At 48.2% G+C, this 16,323-nt stretch overlaps 1 protein-coding gene across 2 annotated transcripts in view; it reads left to right on the top strand.

The window, feature by feature from the left end:
* The window catches only part of TENM4 (teneurin transmembrane protein 4), a 2,958,785-nt gene that overhangs the window by 2,890,313 nt on the left and 52,149 nt on the right, over nucleotides 1-16,323 (top strand). For both annotated transcript variants that reach the window (XM_078058602.1, XM_078058603.1), the window contains 5 exons: nucleotides 1,356-1,617; nucleotides 4,202-4,469; nucleotides 6,793-6,936; nucleotides 9,586-9,835; nucleotides 12,104-12,124. In XM_078058602.1, the coding sequence (XP_077914728.1) occupies nucleotides 1,356-1,617; nucleotides 4,202-4,469; nucleotides 6,793-6,936; nucleotides 9,586-9,835; nucleotides 12,104-12,124 (945 nt within the window). The remainder of the gene's footprint in view (nucleotides 1-1,355; nucleotides 1,618-4,201; nucleotides 4,470-6,792; nucleotides 6,937-9,585; nucleotides 9,836-12,103; nucleotides 12,125-16,323) is intronic.

Below are 16,323 nucleotides of genomic sequence, written 5' to 3'. Positions count from 1 at the left end.
ACCACTGTTTCTAAGTCCTGAAGGACTTCTGTCAAAGGCAGAAGGGACACTCCAGTTTGAAGTCACCCCAGCAGGTAGAACAAGGCCCCGTGGCTAAGTAGCTAGACGGAGAGGCACCCAGGCTCAATTCCCAAAAAAAAAAGGCCTAACAGTCAGAACTAACCAAAGACGGGACAGTCATGCCATTGTTATAGCAAGTTCCTCAACACCGGAAGCATGCAAGTAGGAACCAAATGGCCCCTTGGTGGTGATTCTGTAGAAGAAAAGCATCAGACTGGGAGAGGTCCATGAACGAAGGCTGGGTGGCCGGCTCTCAGGGACACGGCCAGAGATCTCGCCTCAGCAGGGAGTTCAGGGCAATCTTCCTCTTCCCTCTCCCACTTCTCATGTACTGTCATTCTAATTGTGCCCGTCCCTGAATTGCTTAGCCATTTTGTAATTCCAGAGGCCTGTATTAACTCATCTATCACGATCAGAGCTAAAATTGCCGTGGGGTCATAGAATCTTAGTGACTTAAGAATAATCTATTTGAAATTTAAGAAACAAAACAGATGAACAAAGAAAGAGAAAAAGGGGCAATCAAAGTAAAAAAAAAAAGAAAGAAAGAAAGAAAAGAAAGAAAGAAAGAAAGAAAGAAAGAAAGAAAGAAAGAAAAGCCCAGACTCTTAAATTCAGAGAACAAATATGGTTGTCAGGTGGGGTGGGGGGGGGAGGGTAAAATAAAGTGGATCAAGAATACATTTATCTTGGTGAGCCCGAGAAATGTATGGAATTGAAGCATTATATTGTACACCTGAACCTAATATAACACTGTATGTAAACTATACTTGAATAAAAAATCCATTTGAACCTTTCCATTTTAGAGATGAGAAAATTAAGGATCAGAGAGGCTAAGCGATGTACTCAAGATCACACAGTATCTCACGGCGGAGGCAGGACTAGGCTTAGGGCTCCTAATAACAGGGCAGGATCTGTTCCAACTTGTCCTGCTGACGTTTCCCTGGGCTTCAGCCCTAAGACGCCCTAAGTACCAGAAGCAGCAGGGCAGAGGCCCATCATCTGTCCTCTGTCCTGGCAAATGGCTCTCCATAGCAGTGATTATTCATGTTGGTTTTGGTAAAATCTCTATAATGAATCATTTTTGCGAAAAAACAAACAATGCTTTCTGGAATCTGTTACTGTTTGTGGCTTTAGTGAAGTCTTTAAGTTTTAGGGTCTCCTCAACAAGTACACAGAGCTTTGGTGTAATTTTTTGCTCCTGTCTCTCTCTCTCCGCCCCCCCACCCCCCCTCCTCATTGCCTGTCTCCTGCTTTTCCTGCTCCCCTCTTCTTTCCATCCCTCCCCTCCCAAACAGCTTTGACCTGGTCACAAACGGCGGCATCTCCATCATCCTCCGGTTCGAGCGGGCACCTTTCATCACACAGGAGCACACCCTCTGGCTGCCTTGGGATCGCTTCTTTGTCATGGAGACCATCATCATGCGCCACGAAGAGAATGAGATTCCCAGCTGTGACCTGAGCAACTTCGCCCGCCCCAACCCTGTCGTGTCCCCATCCCCACTGACGTCCTTCGCCAGGTCCTGTGCAGAGAAAGGCCCCATCGTTCCAGAAATTCAGGTACCCAGCCTTCTTAACTGTATTTCTCCATGCTTTTGTTCCACTGGTGGGGAGGAGAGTCTCAGAGCCGGGCGGGGGGGGGTGGGGGGTGGGTTGCAGAGATCCCATCAGCGCACCCTGCAGAATCCAGCTGCCAGGCCTCACCGCACCCTCTTACACACTTAAAACACACCAGCACCTGAAGGTGCCTGGCACACTCCAGCACAGAGTGAATTCCTGCTCCCTTTCGTCCGCCATCCAGTTCCCTTCCACTTTCCTCTACCCCACCCCCGCCTCCAATGTCCCCCTCTATTGTAAAAAATATTTTTGATTATTTTTTATGATATTATGATGATAGGGTCTCCCTAGAGGAGTAGGACAGAGGAGCATCATAAGAAAGAGTAAATGAGAAAATGTGTATGAGGTGCTTAACACAATGTGTAGCGCTTAGTAAGTGCTCAATAAATTTTAGCCAGTATTATTATCATTAACATTATTTTACACACACCGCCTTCATGCCAGTCAAGGATTGCTTTGGCTCAAGTCTACATGCAGCGCTTTACTTAATTATCATTAAAAGGAAGTAATTTGGGAAAAGATGCATTTTAATTGAATGGAAATCAAGCTAGATTCTTTGCCTAACGGAGCTGTGCAGAGTTAAATGTCTCCCGCCATCCCAGCCCAATTTCTCATGGCGGGAACAAATGCCAGGGGAAGAGGAGAGACAGCAGGGAGAGGCCCCAGCCTGGCTCGCTTGCCCAACCAGAGCTCAGGCCGTGTGCGTGTTAATGGGTTGCTGGTGCCCGCGGAGCAGGGAGCATAGACACTTTTGTGTGTATGTTCCATGCCTGGCCCAGCAGACACATCTCTGTGAGTGGCTTCAGGCACCAGCCCACAAGAAGGACATACGACCATTTTGAAATTCTCGTTGCACCCACAGGTTGAAACCCTCACTCCTTTTCAGAGATGCAGTGCTTGTCTCCTGTCTCAACTACCAGGCTGACCTTTCCTTTGAAATGGTTGTCAGTGAAGACAGAGCTTGCTGGAGAGAAGTAATTTGTTACTCAACCCTGGTTCAGCTCCAGCTAGACATTTTCCCAGGAGCAGGGACTTTGGAACAAATGAGGTTAAAGGTCTGACCCTCTTCACAGTGCTCCCTGGGCTGGGTGTCTGCAAGCCCAGCTGGGTCACAAACCTTGCTTATTATCAGATTCATGAAACACAAGAAAATAAGCTCCTGGGTTTTCCCAGTCCTATCATTGGCTGGCCTTCGCAAGCACTACGAGATGTACATTTTAAAGGGTATGTTGAGGATAAATACATATTTATGAGAGCATCAGGATGGCACTCGAACCCTACCTGTGGTTCACCGGGGTGCAGAGCCTGCTTTGCCTAGAACTTGCAAGCTGCTTTTTAGAAAGATTGCTTTGCTTTAGGCCTAAGCCCTAAAATTTCATGTGTTCAGAATGGAGTGGGGAGAGAGTTCACATCCATCTATGATACAAAATGGACAGAAAGGAAAAAGCTTTCTTTGGGAAGGCCCAGTTTCTCCATGAACACAAGAATAGAATGATTCTTTTGTCCTTTTAATGGATGCGTTAGCCTCAATTGATTTAACGTCCCCTTCTTGAAACAGAGCCCAGAGCATCAAGCTGATAAAAGTTCTCTGCTCTTGCCATGTGCCTGAGCATCCTGGCGTTGATTTTCAAGTTTCCATCTTGGAACTGAGCCCACTGCACCCAGTAGATCAAGTGCCGCCTTCCCCACCATTCTGTTCATCTAGCACTTCGGTGAACCGGGGCACGGAAACTCCATGCCGCCAATTCGACCTCTTTCCGTGGTGAGCTGGGGGGGGCTTTGGCCACAGGTCCTCGGCAGGCTGTGCTCTCAACCCTGCATAATTGTTTGGCCAACCTCTCACGGTCTCTGTTTACTTTCCTGAAGAGGACAGCCATTGGAGGCTCTCACTTTAGGGAAGTTTTGAGGGAGACACTATCCTTCCTGCTGAGGCAGCTGTCCGCATTAGTCTGAGGGAAAGGTCTTTCTTCCTATTCTCTCCAGTCCCAGGACCAGCACCTGTAACAGCGCCATCGTCCCGCTTACTGAGCCCCTGTTATGAGCTGGGCACTTTCTGTATGTGACCCTACTCCGTCCTCACACCAGTGAAAAGGAGAGGAAACTGAGGTTCAACAGCTTACATGAGTTTCTCGGATGACATCCCCAGTGAATGAGAGGCACCATGACGATAAATATTTTACACGCATTATCCTACGTGTTCCTCTCAGTAATGCAACAGGGTGAGCATCCTCATCCCCGCTGAATGGGGGAGAACCCACGGCTCACTGAGGCAGGGTTGTACCACACGGAGTTGGCCTTGGAAACCAGGCCTTCCACCTCTTGGTTCCCTCCTCCTCCTGCTCCTCTTCACACTCTGCCTCCCCCTCTTCCTTCTCCTCTCTTTTCTAGTTCCTGCTCCTCCTCTCCCCTCAGGCCCCCCTCTCTGCTTCCTCCTCTGCCTCTTGGTCACCCAGAGTGCAGGCGCCTGACATCTCCCCTCCTCCCGTGAGTCCCTGACCATCACTTGCTGTGTAATCTGTTTCTCTAGGCTTTGCAGGAGGAAATCGCTATCTCTGGCAGCAAGATGAGGCTGAGCTACCTGAGCAGCCGTACCCCTGGCTACAAGTCTGTCCTGAGGATCAGCCTCACCCACCCTACCATCCCCTTCAACCTCATGAAGGTGCACCTCATGGTGGCCGTTGAGGGCCGCCTCTTCAGGAAGTGGTTTGCTGCAGCCCCGGACTTGTCCTATTATTTCATATGGGACAAGACAGACGTCTACAACCAGAAGGTGTTTGGGCTCTCGGAAGCCTTTGGTAAGCATCTCAGCTGCAGGACTCAAGGCCATCCCCAGAGAGACAGTAGCACTTGGGGGGACGGGGCTCTTTCTCCATCTCCCTTGTTTCTTCTTCCTCCCTTCCTCTTCTCAGAAGTACCAACAGCTTAGTTGGCCTCCAAGTCTGTTCAGGGACCATCCATGACCTCAAAGAATGCACTCAAAGACCTGAATGTAAAAAAGTTGATCATTTAAAAAAAGGGGCTCACAAAACCAAAAGGGCCCTTGCAAAGCACTGTAGTGGTATGTGATGGATGAAAAGAGGCTTTGTGCCACAAAGATAGAGCTGTGTGGGCATTGACCTGGCCCCTCACAACCATCTGGCCCCAACGCACCCATTAAAAATGTGCGAGTCTGGAGCTCCCGGGTTTCCTCAGTTGTTTGAGATGCAGGAGCTAAGATTCTTTCTTCATCAGAAGGGCTTGTTTGTCTCTTTAGGTCATTTGCAGTCAGAGAGGTGCTCTCCTTGTTGCTATCTATTTTTATGAAGCAGAAGGTGACTGTGGCCTCACGTGGGTCCCAGCCCCACTGAGACGTGGGCCTTCAGGGGCCGGCTGTGCTCATTCCAGCTTCCGTATAGAGCAGTGTCCCAGGAAGGGTTCAGAGCTGGACTGCTGGCAGACCTACCCCCTGCAGGGCTAGTCCCCCCGCCAAGCATGGAGAGGATTAGCCCAGGGAATTCCTTCTCATCTTGAGCCCTGCTCCAATTTCATACCCTTGCTAGATTCAGCAAAGGCAGAATGAGGAAGCAGAGGAGAAATCATGTTGTAAAAAGAAAGAGAAGAAGGGAGGGAAGGCAGGCAGGTAGTCATGAAGAGAATGTCTGCAAGAGGAAGCAGAGAGGTGAGGGGGCTCCCCAAGGACGGATGAGGAAGGAACAGAGCTGGACTCATTGCAGACCTCCCCTAGTTGGGCATCCCACCCTACCTCGCAAGGGCATGTTGGGAGCAAAGATGCCTTCTCTCCATTCACTCTCCCTTCTGCAACTCAAACTACTTCTGGGGTCTCTTCAAAAACAATGAAACCTCACAACCTCTTCGGGTGAAATGAGTATCCTTCGTGTCCACCAGCCGGGGAAAAAGGGAAGCGTCTGCACAGTGGGACTTCCAAGGGCAGAGGCTCACTTTCCTGAGCTGACAGGTGACCAGGAGGAGGCGGAGAGGCTGCTAGCACGACTCAGCACGACTCCTGGTTACAGGGAAGATGCCCCTGTGGGCATTCCCCTCCTGCCGTATTTGGCCAGCAACCTTTTATGGCACCTAGGACAACTTTGTCAGAAGCTGCCCAGTTGTTAATTCCTGCCTTGAACATGTGATAAGATATTGCCCACTTGGCGAATAGTGTCTGCACAGGAGGATACTTGAAAGAAATGGCATTCCTGTCTCTGCTAGATCCTTTCCATAGGACAGTTACAGGCTTTTTTACAAACCCAGCCTTGGGACGCCTGCCATGGTTAGCCTGCATCCTGGTGCCCTTCCAAGGAGGCCTGGATTTATGAAACAGAAGTGAAACCAGGGGATTTTCAAGCTTTAAGACCTCAAAGCAACTTCCAGCTTTCAAAGTACCTCACTGGGCTCCTTTTCCATGTATTCATTATAAACAATATTGAATTTTTTTTCTCTAGTAAAGGAACATCATTATCATTCATAAAAATTTGATAAGTGGACAAAAAACATAAATAAATTCATATATGTTTCTATAAATAATACCACTACTTGTTAACATTTAAATTTATTTTCTTCCTTTGTGTATAGTTATTTTGTGTGTGTGTGTAGATTTTTTTAAGCACAGATATAATACTGTATATAACCAGTCTTTCCAACTTAGCATTATTCCATAAACATTTTCTGTGTCACCCCATTATCTTCATAACCAAAATATGCAGTGGTGGCATAATATTCCTCAAGTGGGTACATTCTGATGGGCTCAACCTCTAGGCCCTTTTGAACTTCTAGATTACTTCCAATTTGCACTATTATAAATAATGCTGCAGTGAAGATTTTTGTGCCTGAAGTATTTTCCATACTAGAGGATCATGTCCCGGGAATCAATTCACCTGGGTCCTTTTTAAGGTGGTTAGTGGATTTCCTTTAACTTTTCCTAATAATGCACAATTGCTCTTTGAAAAGAGGATATTCAGGCTCGGCATCTCTGTGTTAGTACTGCACATACATCTGGTTCCCACTGAGAAATAGGATCCTTTCTCCTTTCCTACAAAAGACAAGCCAGAGCCTTGCATGCAGATCAAAGCCAAAGCAGAGGCTTTGCTCACCTGTGCATTTTGTACCTTTTGTTTTCTACAGTTTCTGTGGGCTATGAGTATGAATCCTGCCCAGATCTGATCCTCTGGGAAAAAAGAACAGCTGTGCTGCAGGGCTATGAAATCGATGCTTCCAAGCTGGGAGGATGGAACCTGGACAAACATCATGCCCTCAACATCCAAAGTGGTGAGTGCGTGAATAGAATTCCAGCAGCCAGGCCACGGGTGTGACCCTGGTCTCATATCCTTTGTGCCCTGCCAGATAAAAAAAAAAAATGCACACTTCAAATTACAGGGGCTCATGTGTGATCAGTCGTCCGAAGGATTAGTCAACAGAGATGTTCCTTGGGAGCCTGCTCTGTGCTTGTCACCACTGTGCACTGGGGATACAGAAATGAAAGGCCTCAAGAGTTGACACTCTGGTGAGATACCAGACACTTCCCAGACGGTCTCCATGCTGTGCCATCCCACACAAAAGCACAGGACCCTGAGGCATGGAACGGGGGCACCTCACCCTCTTGGTTAAGCAGGGTTCTCTCCAAAGAGAACCTCTGAACTAAGTCTCAAAAGGTCTGTAGGATTAGCCCTATATATCAAGTAGGGAGAACATTCTAGGCAGAAGGCCTGAAAGAAGAGTAATTGGAGAGAAGGTTCGCTGTGGTTTGAGCAAAGGATGAAATGAAGGCAAGAGCAAAAGCCAAAGCTGGGGCTGGAGCAGCTGGAGCCCAGGCTGAGAAGATTAGGACTTTGAACTTCATCCAGAGGCAGATGTCAAGCCTGTGAAAGGTTCCAAGCATGCAAGTGACACAATCAGCTCTATATTTTAGATAGCTCACCTTGACTGTGGTCTGGGATGGGACAACTAAATACGGTAAGGATGTCTCCCACCTCATCTGAAGGTGCAGTGAATGCCTATCAAAACCGCCACATGGTTTAAGGAAAAACTGACAAACTGATTCTAGAATTTATGATAGCATGAAGATTTGTCAAAGCTAGGTAGCCTTTAAAATAAGAAGAAAAAAGAGGCACTGCCCGATATTCAGCTATCCTAGAAAAACCACAGTCTCCAATACTGTGCTGGTGCTGGCACTGGAGCAGATAAATGGACTCTAGGGGACAGAGCAAGGCATTCAGAAACTGACCTGTAAGTAGTCAGGAGGACAAGTTTCAGCTAAGCGCGTCAGAAAAGCCAAAATAACAGAATTCCAAATGAGTTAAAAGTTTGTTTCTCATTCAGCTCCGAGTCTGGAAGGAGAGAGCCCAGGGCTGGCTTGGCACTCTGCGGGGTCAGAGGTCCGGGCTCCTCCCCTCCCATTGCTCTGCTCGTGCCTCCAAACCCAAGGTGATGGTTCAGGGTGACCGCTTAATTCTGGCCTTCCTATTCATGTCCCAGCTGGCAAGAAGGAGTAGAAGGGCTGAGGGCAAGCCCTTTCCAAGCCCTTTCCACCTTCCAGCAGCTGCCCACCCCACTTCTTCCACACCACTGGTCACCCGCCAAGTGTAGGCAGCCCTAGATCGTCCTGTGCCCGGCCAGACAGCAGGGCTTCTGTAGCTGCAGAATAAGGATGGGGACAGGATGGATCTCTGTGGATGACCACGCCACGTATACATAGGAACTGGTCCATGACGGGTAGCCTCAGGTATCAGTGGAGGATGGATAGTTACGGTAGAAATTGGCATTGGGAAAACTGGCTCAATGGGTGGAGAAAAGTAAAATTAAGTTCATATGAAATACAAAATAAATAAAGTTAATTAAAGATCTAAATTTGAAAGATAACACTTTAAAACTAATTGAAGAAAACATCGGAGAATATCTTTATGATCTCAGAGAAGGATTCCCTAAAACCAAAAAGAGCACAAATGTTACAGTAGCAAAATGATTGATTAGACTATGTAAGAATGAAAGATACCTGTTTAATAAAGGACACAGCTAATAGGTGACAGCCTGGGAGAAGATTCTGGTGACCATAAACCCAAAACTCAGGCTTCAGTATGGAAGAGGTGAGGTCGGAGGCAGGGAGTCCAGTTTGGAGGCTGTGGCAGTAATATGGGAGACAAAGGTGAGCTGGGCCTAAAAACAAACAGTGGGGGTATGGGATGAAGCCTGCAAGTCACTGAGCTCAGTCCCTTCATTTTGCTGGTAAGGAAACTGAGGCCCAAGAGCAGGTAAAGCAGTGGGGAGTCCTATGCAACATCTGGGATCAGTCCATTAGGAGCAAAACCAGGTAAAAACCCAGGTCTCTTGACTCTACCCTGGTGAGAGGAGACTGAACTTCACTCATACGTTTCTATAAACATTCATGGGGATCTACTCTGTGTCCAGTTCTGCGCTAGGCACTGGGGGTACAGAAAGGGAGAAGACATGTTTCCACACTTGAAATGGTATCAATCTAAAGAGACAAAAATGGGTAAGTGTAATAAAAAATGCACGCTGTGGTAGAGACAGGGACTAGACGTGTACTATCTGAGAAGCAATAAATGATTCAGGGCCTAGGCCCCAGAGCGCTTCTGCTGCCACCCGTGTGACCTCAGGTGAGCCACTAGCCTGTCCTTCCCCACCCCCCGCCCTCTCCGCACCCCCCCCCCCCCCCCGTTAATACAGAGGGGATAATAGGACGTATCTTAGAGTCGTGAGCGTTCAATCAGAAAGGCAGGATGGCCTGTTCGGGATATTCTGGGTGTTATGATGGGGGTGCAGCGGCCCTGGGGTGTGAGTCTAGAAATGGTAGGCAGAGATCTTGCATTCCTTGCAAAATCAAGGGGACTCTGTGGTTGGCCACAGAAGAGGGCCATTTCCTGCTCCATTGGTGATTCTGCCTTTTTGTCCTTGTCCCAGGCATCTTGCACAAAGGGAATGGGGAGAACCAGTTTGTGTCTCAGCAGCCACCTGTCATCGGGAGCATCATGGGCAATGGGCGCCGGAGAAGCATCTCCTGCCCCAGCTGCAATGGCCTTGCTGATGGCAATAAGCTCCTGGCCCCTGTGGCCCTCACGTGTGGCTCCGACGGGAGCCTCTATGTGGGAGACTTCAACTACATCCGAAGGATCTTCCCCTCTGGGAACGTCACCAACATCCTGGAGTTGAGGTATGTAAGATGATGCCCTCCTCACACTTCTAACAGCGTCCCTTGGCCATCCCGTGGGCCCACCTGGCATTACCTACTGCACCCAGAAGAGGGATAGACAGAGCCTCACCTGTCAGAGTCCATCTGGGACTTTTCACTTCCCAGCTCAGGGGCTGAACTATAAACTGGGGAAGCAGGTGCTGTTTTCCACAGAGCACTGCAATGAAGACAGACCACTTGTGGGACAGGGGGATATCCTTGGCGCCCAGAAGATGTAAAGGTCTGCTACCAACCATGAATTAGACTCTGGAAGCCCTTGAATTTCTTCCTGTTTCCTGGCACCAAACAGATTGGAATTAGTCCCATGAGTCTTCTTAGAAGGACAAGGACAGCAGGGTGGACACAGCCCCCGTGCCAGTGTTGCCAGGTTTGGCCCTGTTACTAAACACTCATCCGAGTTAGGAAGAGTTCTCTTCAGATAAAGGCCCACGAGCTGAAATCAGGCCATGCCTCTCGGCCCCTAACGTGCTGCAGAGCCAGCCAACTCAGCCTTTTCTTTCTCCACATCCCAACCGCGCATGATGGAGCACAGCCACACCTAGAGCTCAGGGAAGGGCCTGATGGGTTGCATTTTCTCTAGGCCTCCCTAAAGCAGGTCTTTTTAGAACCAAAGTATTGTCATAGGGTGGGTTCTAGGGTTACAGAGAAGCTGCGATTAAAGACAGGGGAGCCCCACGCTCCCTTTCAGGAGAAATGGCACCAAGTTCCTCAGAACTGCTTTAGGGAAGGGGATCTGCCCGTCTGCTGGACTGGGATCCATGTGAACAGCACAGGCCTGTGAGCTGGAAAGCCTTCCTCTAAAATGGGCCAGGGATGTGGAAACTCACTTTTGTGAGGTCCCAACTATTTGCCCAGTATAACAGTCCTGCAAGATACTTATCATGATTGCCCTTGACAAGCAAGAAAAAGGAGACTTGGGGAATTTAAAGAATCTGCCCAAAGTCCAGCTTCTAGAATGGCAGACCCAAACCCAGAAGGCCATCCATCACACAGCTTCTGCTTCACTAAAGAATTGTCACCTGACCCAAGGAGGGCCACTTTGGCTTTAATGCCATGTTAAATTATTTCCTGGAGGTCTGGAGGTAATTGCCTGCTGACAATTTCACTCTGCAGGATGCATGTGTAAGGAAGGGAAAGCTTGCTAGCTGACCACAGTTGTGGCAGCCCTCAGGAGGAAAGGGTTCATACTCTCTCTCTATCTCTATCTCTATCTCTCTCTCTCTCTCTCTCTCTCTCTCACACACACACACACACACACACACACACACACACACACACGGACAAGTGAAGCAGAGGGTCTTTGGCCACGAGAAGAATCAGAAGCTCAAATTCTCTGGACTCCTAGGAGATGAGATATCAGGCTAATGAGAACCACTGGTTATTCTCTGCCTTTTTCTCTCTCTTATGAATTTCACTGCCACAGACATCTGTTTGCTCCAGTCAACTGCTCACATTGTCTTCCTGTCTCCTAGAGTACGATGGAAAGAGCCATCGACTAAGGAGTCAGGCCACCTTAGCAGAGAAGCTGTACAACGTTGGGCAAGACATTTACCCTCTCTGGGCCCCCATTTTCACATCATCAAATAAGACATCCCATTTTCCCTGCCTCGCTCCCACATTTGAGGGGAGATCATGGAAGACAATAGGCAAGGAAGGGAGGAGTTAATGAAATCTGGAAAGAAAAATAAGTTTATCAATATGTTATCATCTTAATATATTTTCTTCCCAGCCTGTTTCCCTGTTGACCCCCTCCCTTCTAAGTACAGTGTGTCTCCAATTCTGTATTCTGTTATGAGGAGGATCGCGGGGGCTTCGCGAGTTTTGAATGCCCTCTGTAGGGCCGCGTATACGGGGACAGAGACACAGCAGTGAGCGGGCGTATCTCTGGGCACGTGTCTGTGCACGGGGGAGGGAATCAGCTGTTCCAGCCTCTGTCTTAGCCCTGGTGAGGGCAGCGGCTTGTCAGCCTCCTCCTCTTCCCCTGAACTCAGAGGTAGTGGTGCCCGAGAAACCGTGCCTCTTCCGTGATATGTAGCTGCTTGTAAGTGAGCTCACTGGCAAGTAATATCCAATATAAAATAAATCAGTGTCATAGCTGCTAAGTCTTTATTTATTATAGTATTGTACAGTACCATTGCTGTCAAGTTTTCAGGCTGCTAATAATGCTTCTAACCCCGCTGCTAACACCTCATTCTTTCTTCTATTCCCTGCTCTCCTGTCTTCTGTCAGAAATAAAGATTTCAGACATAGGTAAGCCAACCAGTGGAGAATTTCCCGTCTCTCCTCTGCCTTGTTGCATGTTGTATGGTAAGCTGCACGTGTCAATTTCAGCTGGCTCAATAGCAAATGAGTCCTGTGCGTTTGGAACTGATTGGGGGTAATCAGTTACCATGAGAGGAAGTCATTAATAATGCTGGGGGCGGGTGGCGACAGCCTGCACTCCTTCCATCTCTAGCGAAGTGCAGCAGCTACTCTGGTCATCTGTGGACATGACAGACTGAAATAATAGGGGAAACAATTTTAACCTTGGCATAGTAATTTGAACACCAGTCTGCTTCTCCTTGGGATAAATGAGGACATCATCCTAACTGTGTTGAGTGGCTTCGATGGTCACAGTGTCCCCACTGTCTTGAGAACATCTCGATCAGGCGAAGAACCTGGAAGAAGACAGGTTTCAGATTTGCACTTCTGTGGGCATTCTGGATGCCTTGGCTTTGGTGGTTGGGACACCAGGTGACCCCACCAGAAAGTTTGCCAGCAAGGACAGAGTGGGGGAGGATTTTCCAGACCATATGGACCACCCAAAAGAGCGGTCCCCAAATAGGAGCTTTGTCCCAGGGTAGATTTGTCATGGAGGCTCACTGTGACACTGCAGCAGGCAGAGAGGGCCTCATCAGACGCACCAGGAGGACTGTCTGCCCATCAGCACTGCTGTCTTTGTGGCGCTAGTCTGACTCCCGGGGAACAGTCGCCTCACACACATCTGGATGACTTGAAAGTAGCTGTGGGCAGATGGAGCTGGGGCTGCCACAGAGGTGGCTCTCAGTTATCCACATGTGGCTCCCATCAAACTGGGACATGGGGTAAGTGCTAAGTTGGGATCAAAGAAAATCTTAGGACAGTGGAAGGAGTTAGACAGACCCAAATCCAATAATGTTTATATCCACACCTATGTAATTAGATACAGTATTAATGTAACAATCATATATATTACTTTTTTTAAGACTTTATTTATTAGAAAGAGAGAGCACGAGCGGGGGGGAGGGGCAGAGAGAGAAGCAGACTCCCCGCTAAATGCAGAGCCCGGAGCCCAACATGGGGCTCGATCCCAGGACCCTGGGATCATGACCTGAGCTTCTGAAGTCAGACGTTTAACCGACTGAGCCACCCAGGCGCCCCAATCATATATATTGTTTTAAGGTTATAATAATGAACATGGATAGAGCATCTCGTGTGTGGCGGAGAGAGCGTTCCGTGATTTACATGCACTGTAGCAGTTCATCCCCAAACCACCCTGTGAGGTAGGCGCTCTTGCCACACCCAGTTTACAGATGAGAAAGCTGAAGCTCTCCTGTTGTGTGACCTTGAAAAAATCACTTCATCTTTCTAAGCTTTTGTTTCTGCCTAGAATTTAACAAAGTCACTCTTGGAGGCTGTTTTATGGGTTACAGAGGTTGCTTGTAAAGTATATAGCATTGTGCCAGGCACAGAGGGGAGCTGCAGACATGGTTGTTGTTGTTGTTGTTATTATTATTATTATTATATGTATTATTACTATCATCATAACCATTATATGATGATGATGGCATCTCCATCTTTCCCAAAAAGGAATTCAGTCCTCTTATAACCAAAGACACACGTCTTAAAGTAAATCAAATATATGTGCCCGGCTAGCTCAGTCGGTAGAGCATGAGACTCTTAAAGTAAATTAAATAGAAGTTGAGAACAAAGGAAAAAAGGAGGAAACACATATGTGATTGTATGTTAAACTAGCCCCTGAACTTCCTGGCAGCCAGAGTAAACAGGGAAACATAATTATTCTCATGGTTTGCATTATCAGAAATGGGAAAATATGCTCACTTCTCAGAGCGGGGAGTATTTTTTTCCTGACACTGAAATCTCTAAAGAATTTTCAGTGAGCTTCATATGGCTGATACTGAACTGTGAATCGATACATATCCCCAAGTTGGGTTTTAGAGAGAACACAGAAGTACGTTTCATATGAAGATTTGGGGTGAAAACCCAGCATTTCACATGAAAACCTTCCGTCAGTGGTGGTCACTGGCTGGGACGCAGCTGAGCTACAGGGGACAGGACTGGGAAGAGTCAGGAGGCCAGGGCTCCTGTCCAGCTTTGTGGCACACTCTTCGGGTGCCTCTGGGTTGGTCACCCAGCATTTCCGGTTTCCAGTCTCATCATCTGTAAACCGTGAGAGTTGTGGTTTTGATGCCTTTTGTTTCTGATGTTTTGTGATCTTTTGATACATCCATGGCACAATTTCAAAGCCAGCTTCCTGCCCTCCCTCAATTCATCGCTCTCTCGGGCGCCAAAAACTACTTCTGAAGTAAACCAAAGTGGAAGGAAAACAGGAATTTCTTTCTGCCTTCTCCAGTTTCCTAAAGAAAATATGGAGTGAAAGACCTGGGTCCCAGCTCTGATTTTAACTGGCACTTGGATACTGGTAAATCCCTTCCTCTCTACAGGCCTTTGTGTCCCCATTCGTAAATGTCAGAAGTGGGTTAAAAATTCTAAAATGTCCTCTCTGCCCATGAGCATTTTCTGTCTCAGCTGTTCCCAGGAGTGGCGGTCGCGTGTGTGCTCCCCAGGGCAGTCTGGTGCCTCTCTGTCCAGCCTCCATGCCAGCCCGCCACGCAGGGCATACCCAGTCCAGGGACCCCTTGGGCATCTTCCCTGGTGGACCCCTTCAGGGAATGAGGATCCTCATCTTCTTCTAGATCTCTGCCCCAGGGGCGTGGAGGAATGCTTGAGCCTGTTGTTCTGAAGCACATTTGAACTCAGGTCCCCATCGATCCCAGCTGCACACATGAAGTTAACTCCAACAGAGAGCCCTTTACTGCCCCAGGAAATAGGCCTGGCAGGACAATAGTAGGTCTGACATACTTGGCTTTCCCATTATGCAGTAACATAAATACCCTGAAGGTTTCTCAAGGTAACCAGCTGCCATTTATTGGGCATTTTTATTTCTTAATGGAACAGGCACTATGCTCAGCGATTTATATTCTTTATACAATGTTGTCCTCAAAGTAGCCCTTTGAAGTAGTTGTGGTAATCCCCATTTCTCAGATGAAGAAATTAAGGCTCAGAGTAATGAAGTGATTTGCCCAAGGTCACCTACCAAGTAGATGGTAGAACCAGCATTTGAACCCCTGTCATTGTGGCTCTTCCCACTGGTTCTAAGAACCAGTAAATCAAGTTCTGCCAGGGCTGCCACCAGATGCAGCCAAAGGATGCTCGTTTGTAGACATTCCTCTGAGACAAAGGGAGAATTCTCACTCAGAAGCAGGGACTAGAGTGCCTCTGGTCCCTGGACTCCCAGCTCCTACCAGGAAATTCCCCACAGCATCCAGAAAGAGGGCAGAGTGAGGCTTGATTTCAGCTCATGAACTTCGGGAATGACACCCTCAGAGTCTCCAAGAGTGTCCGTAGCTTCCAGAGGTGCCAAGTTCATGTCTATGGAGGTAGAAAAGAATGTGGGTCCCTCGGTGGACTCCTGGAAACAGAGCTGTGACCCTCCCCTGTGCCCAGCCTGGCCCAAGATGCTAGAAATCAGAGCTGAATCCGGCACGGTCCCTGCTGCAGAGCTGGGCCTGGGGCTCCATCTCACGCAGGGATGGTTTTTAGAGTATTCCAAGGCCTTGCTCCTCGCAGTGCAGACAGGCAACCCTGGCTCCTCCGACAACTTGTTAGAAATACAGGCTCTCAGGCCACACCCCAGAACTGCTGAACTGGAATCTGCATTTTAACACGATCTCCAGGTGATTCATCTGCCCATTAAAGTTTGAAGAGCACTGCTGTAAGGCCTCCGTTTCCAGATCTGGCTGTGCCTCGGAGTCACCTGGAGAGATCTTAAAGGTACAGATGCCCAGGCCCTTCAGATGTTGTCAGTGAGGCTTTTCTTTTCCTTTTTCTTTTTTTCTTTAAGCTTCTCTGGTGAATCTGATGTGTAACCATCATCGATAAGCACCATCACTGTAAGCTCCTTAGCATTAGTATTTCCTCTGTACACTCCCAGGGAGGCAAACAGTCACTCATTCGCTGATTCCGAAAGTCAGTAGACCTTCCTGGAACACTTACTCTGCACCAGCCCGGAGCTAAGCAGCAGGGCCTCGAAGCTGGTCCTTGCTCTTGAAGAGTTCAAGATGTCATTGAGGAGAAGACGACTAAACAGAGAAGTGTTAAGGTGCTGCAGGCACTAAAGTTATATTCTG

Source organism: Halichoerus grypus, chromosome 11 (assembly GCF_964656455.1).
Source record: "Halichoerus grypus chromosome 11, mHalGry1.hap1.1, whole genome shotgun sequence".
Classification (NCBI taxonomy): domain Eukaryota; kingdom Metazoa; phylum Chordata; class Mammalia; order Carnivora; family Phocidae; genus Halichoerus; species Halichoerus grypus.
This window is presented reverse-complemented; position numbering and strand designations above follow the sequence as displayed.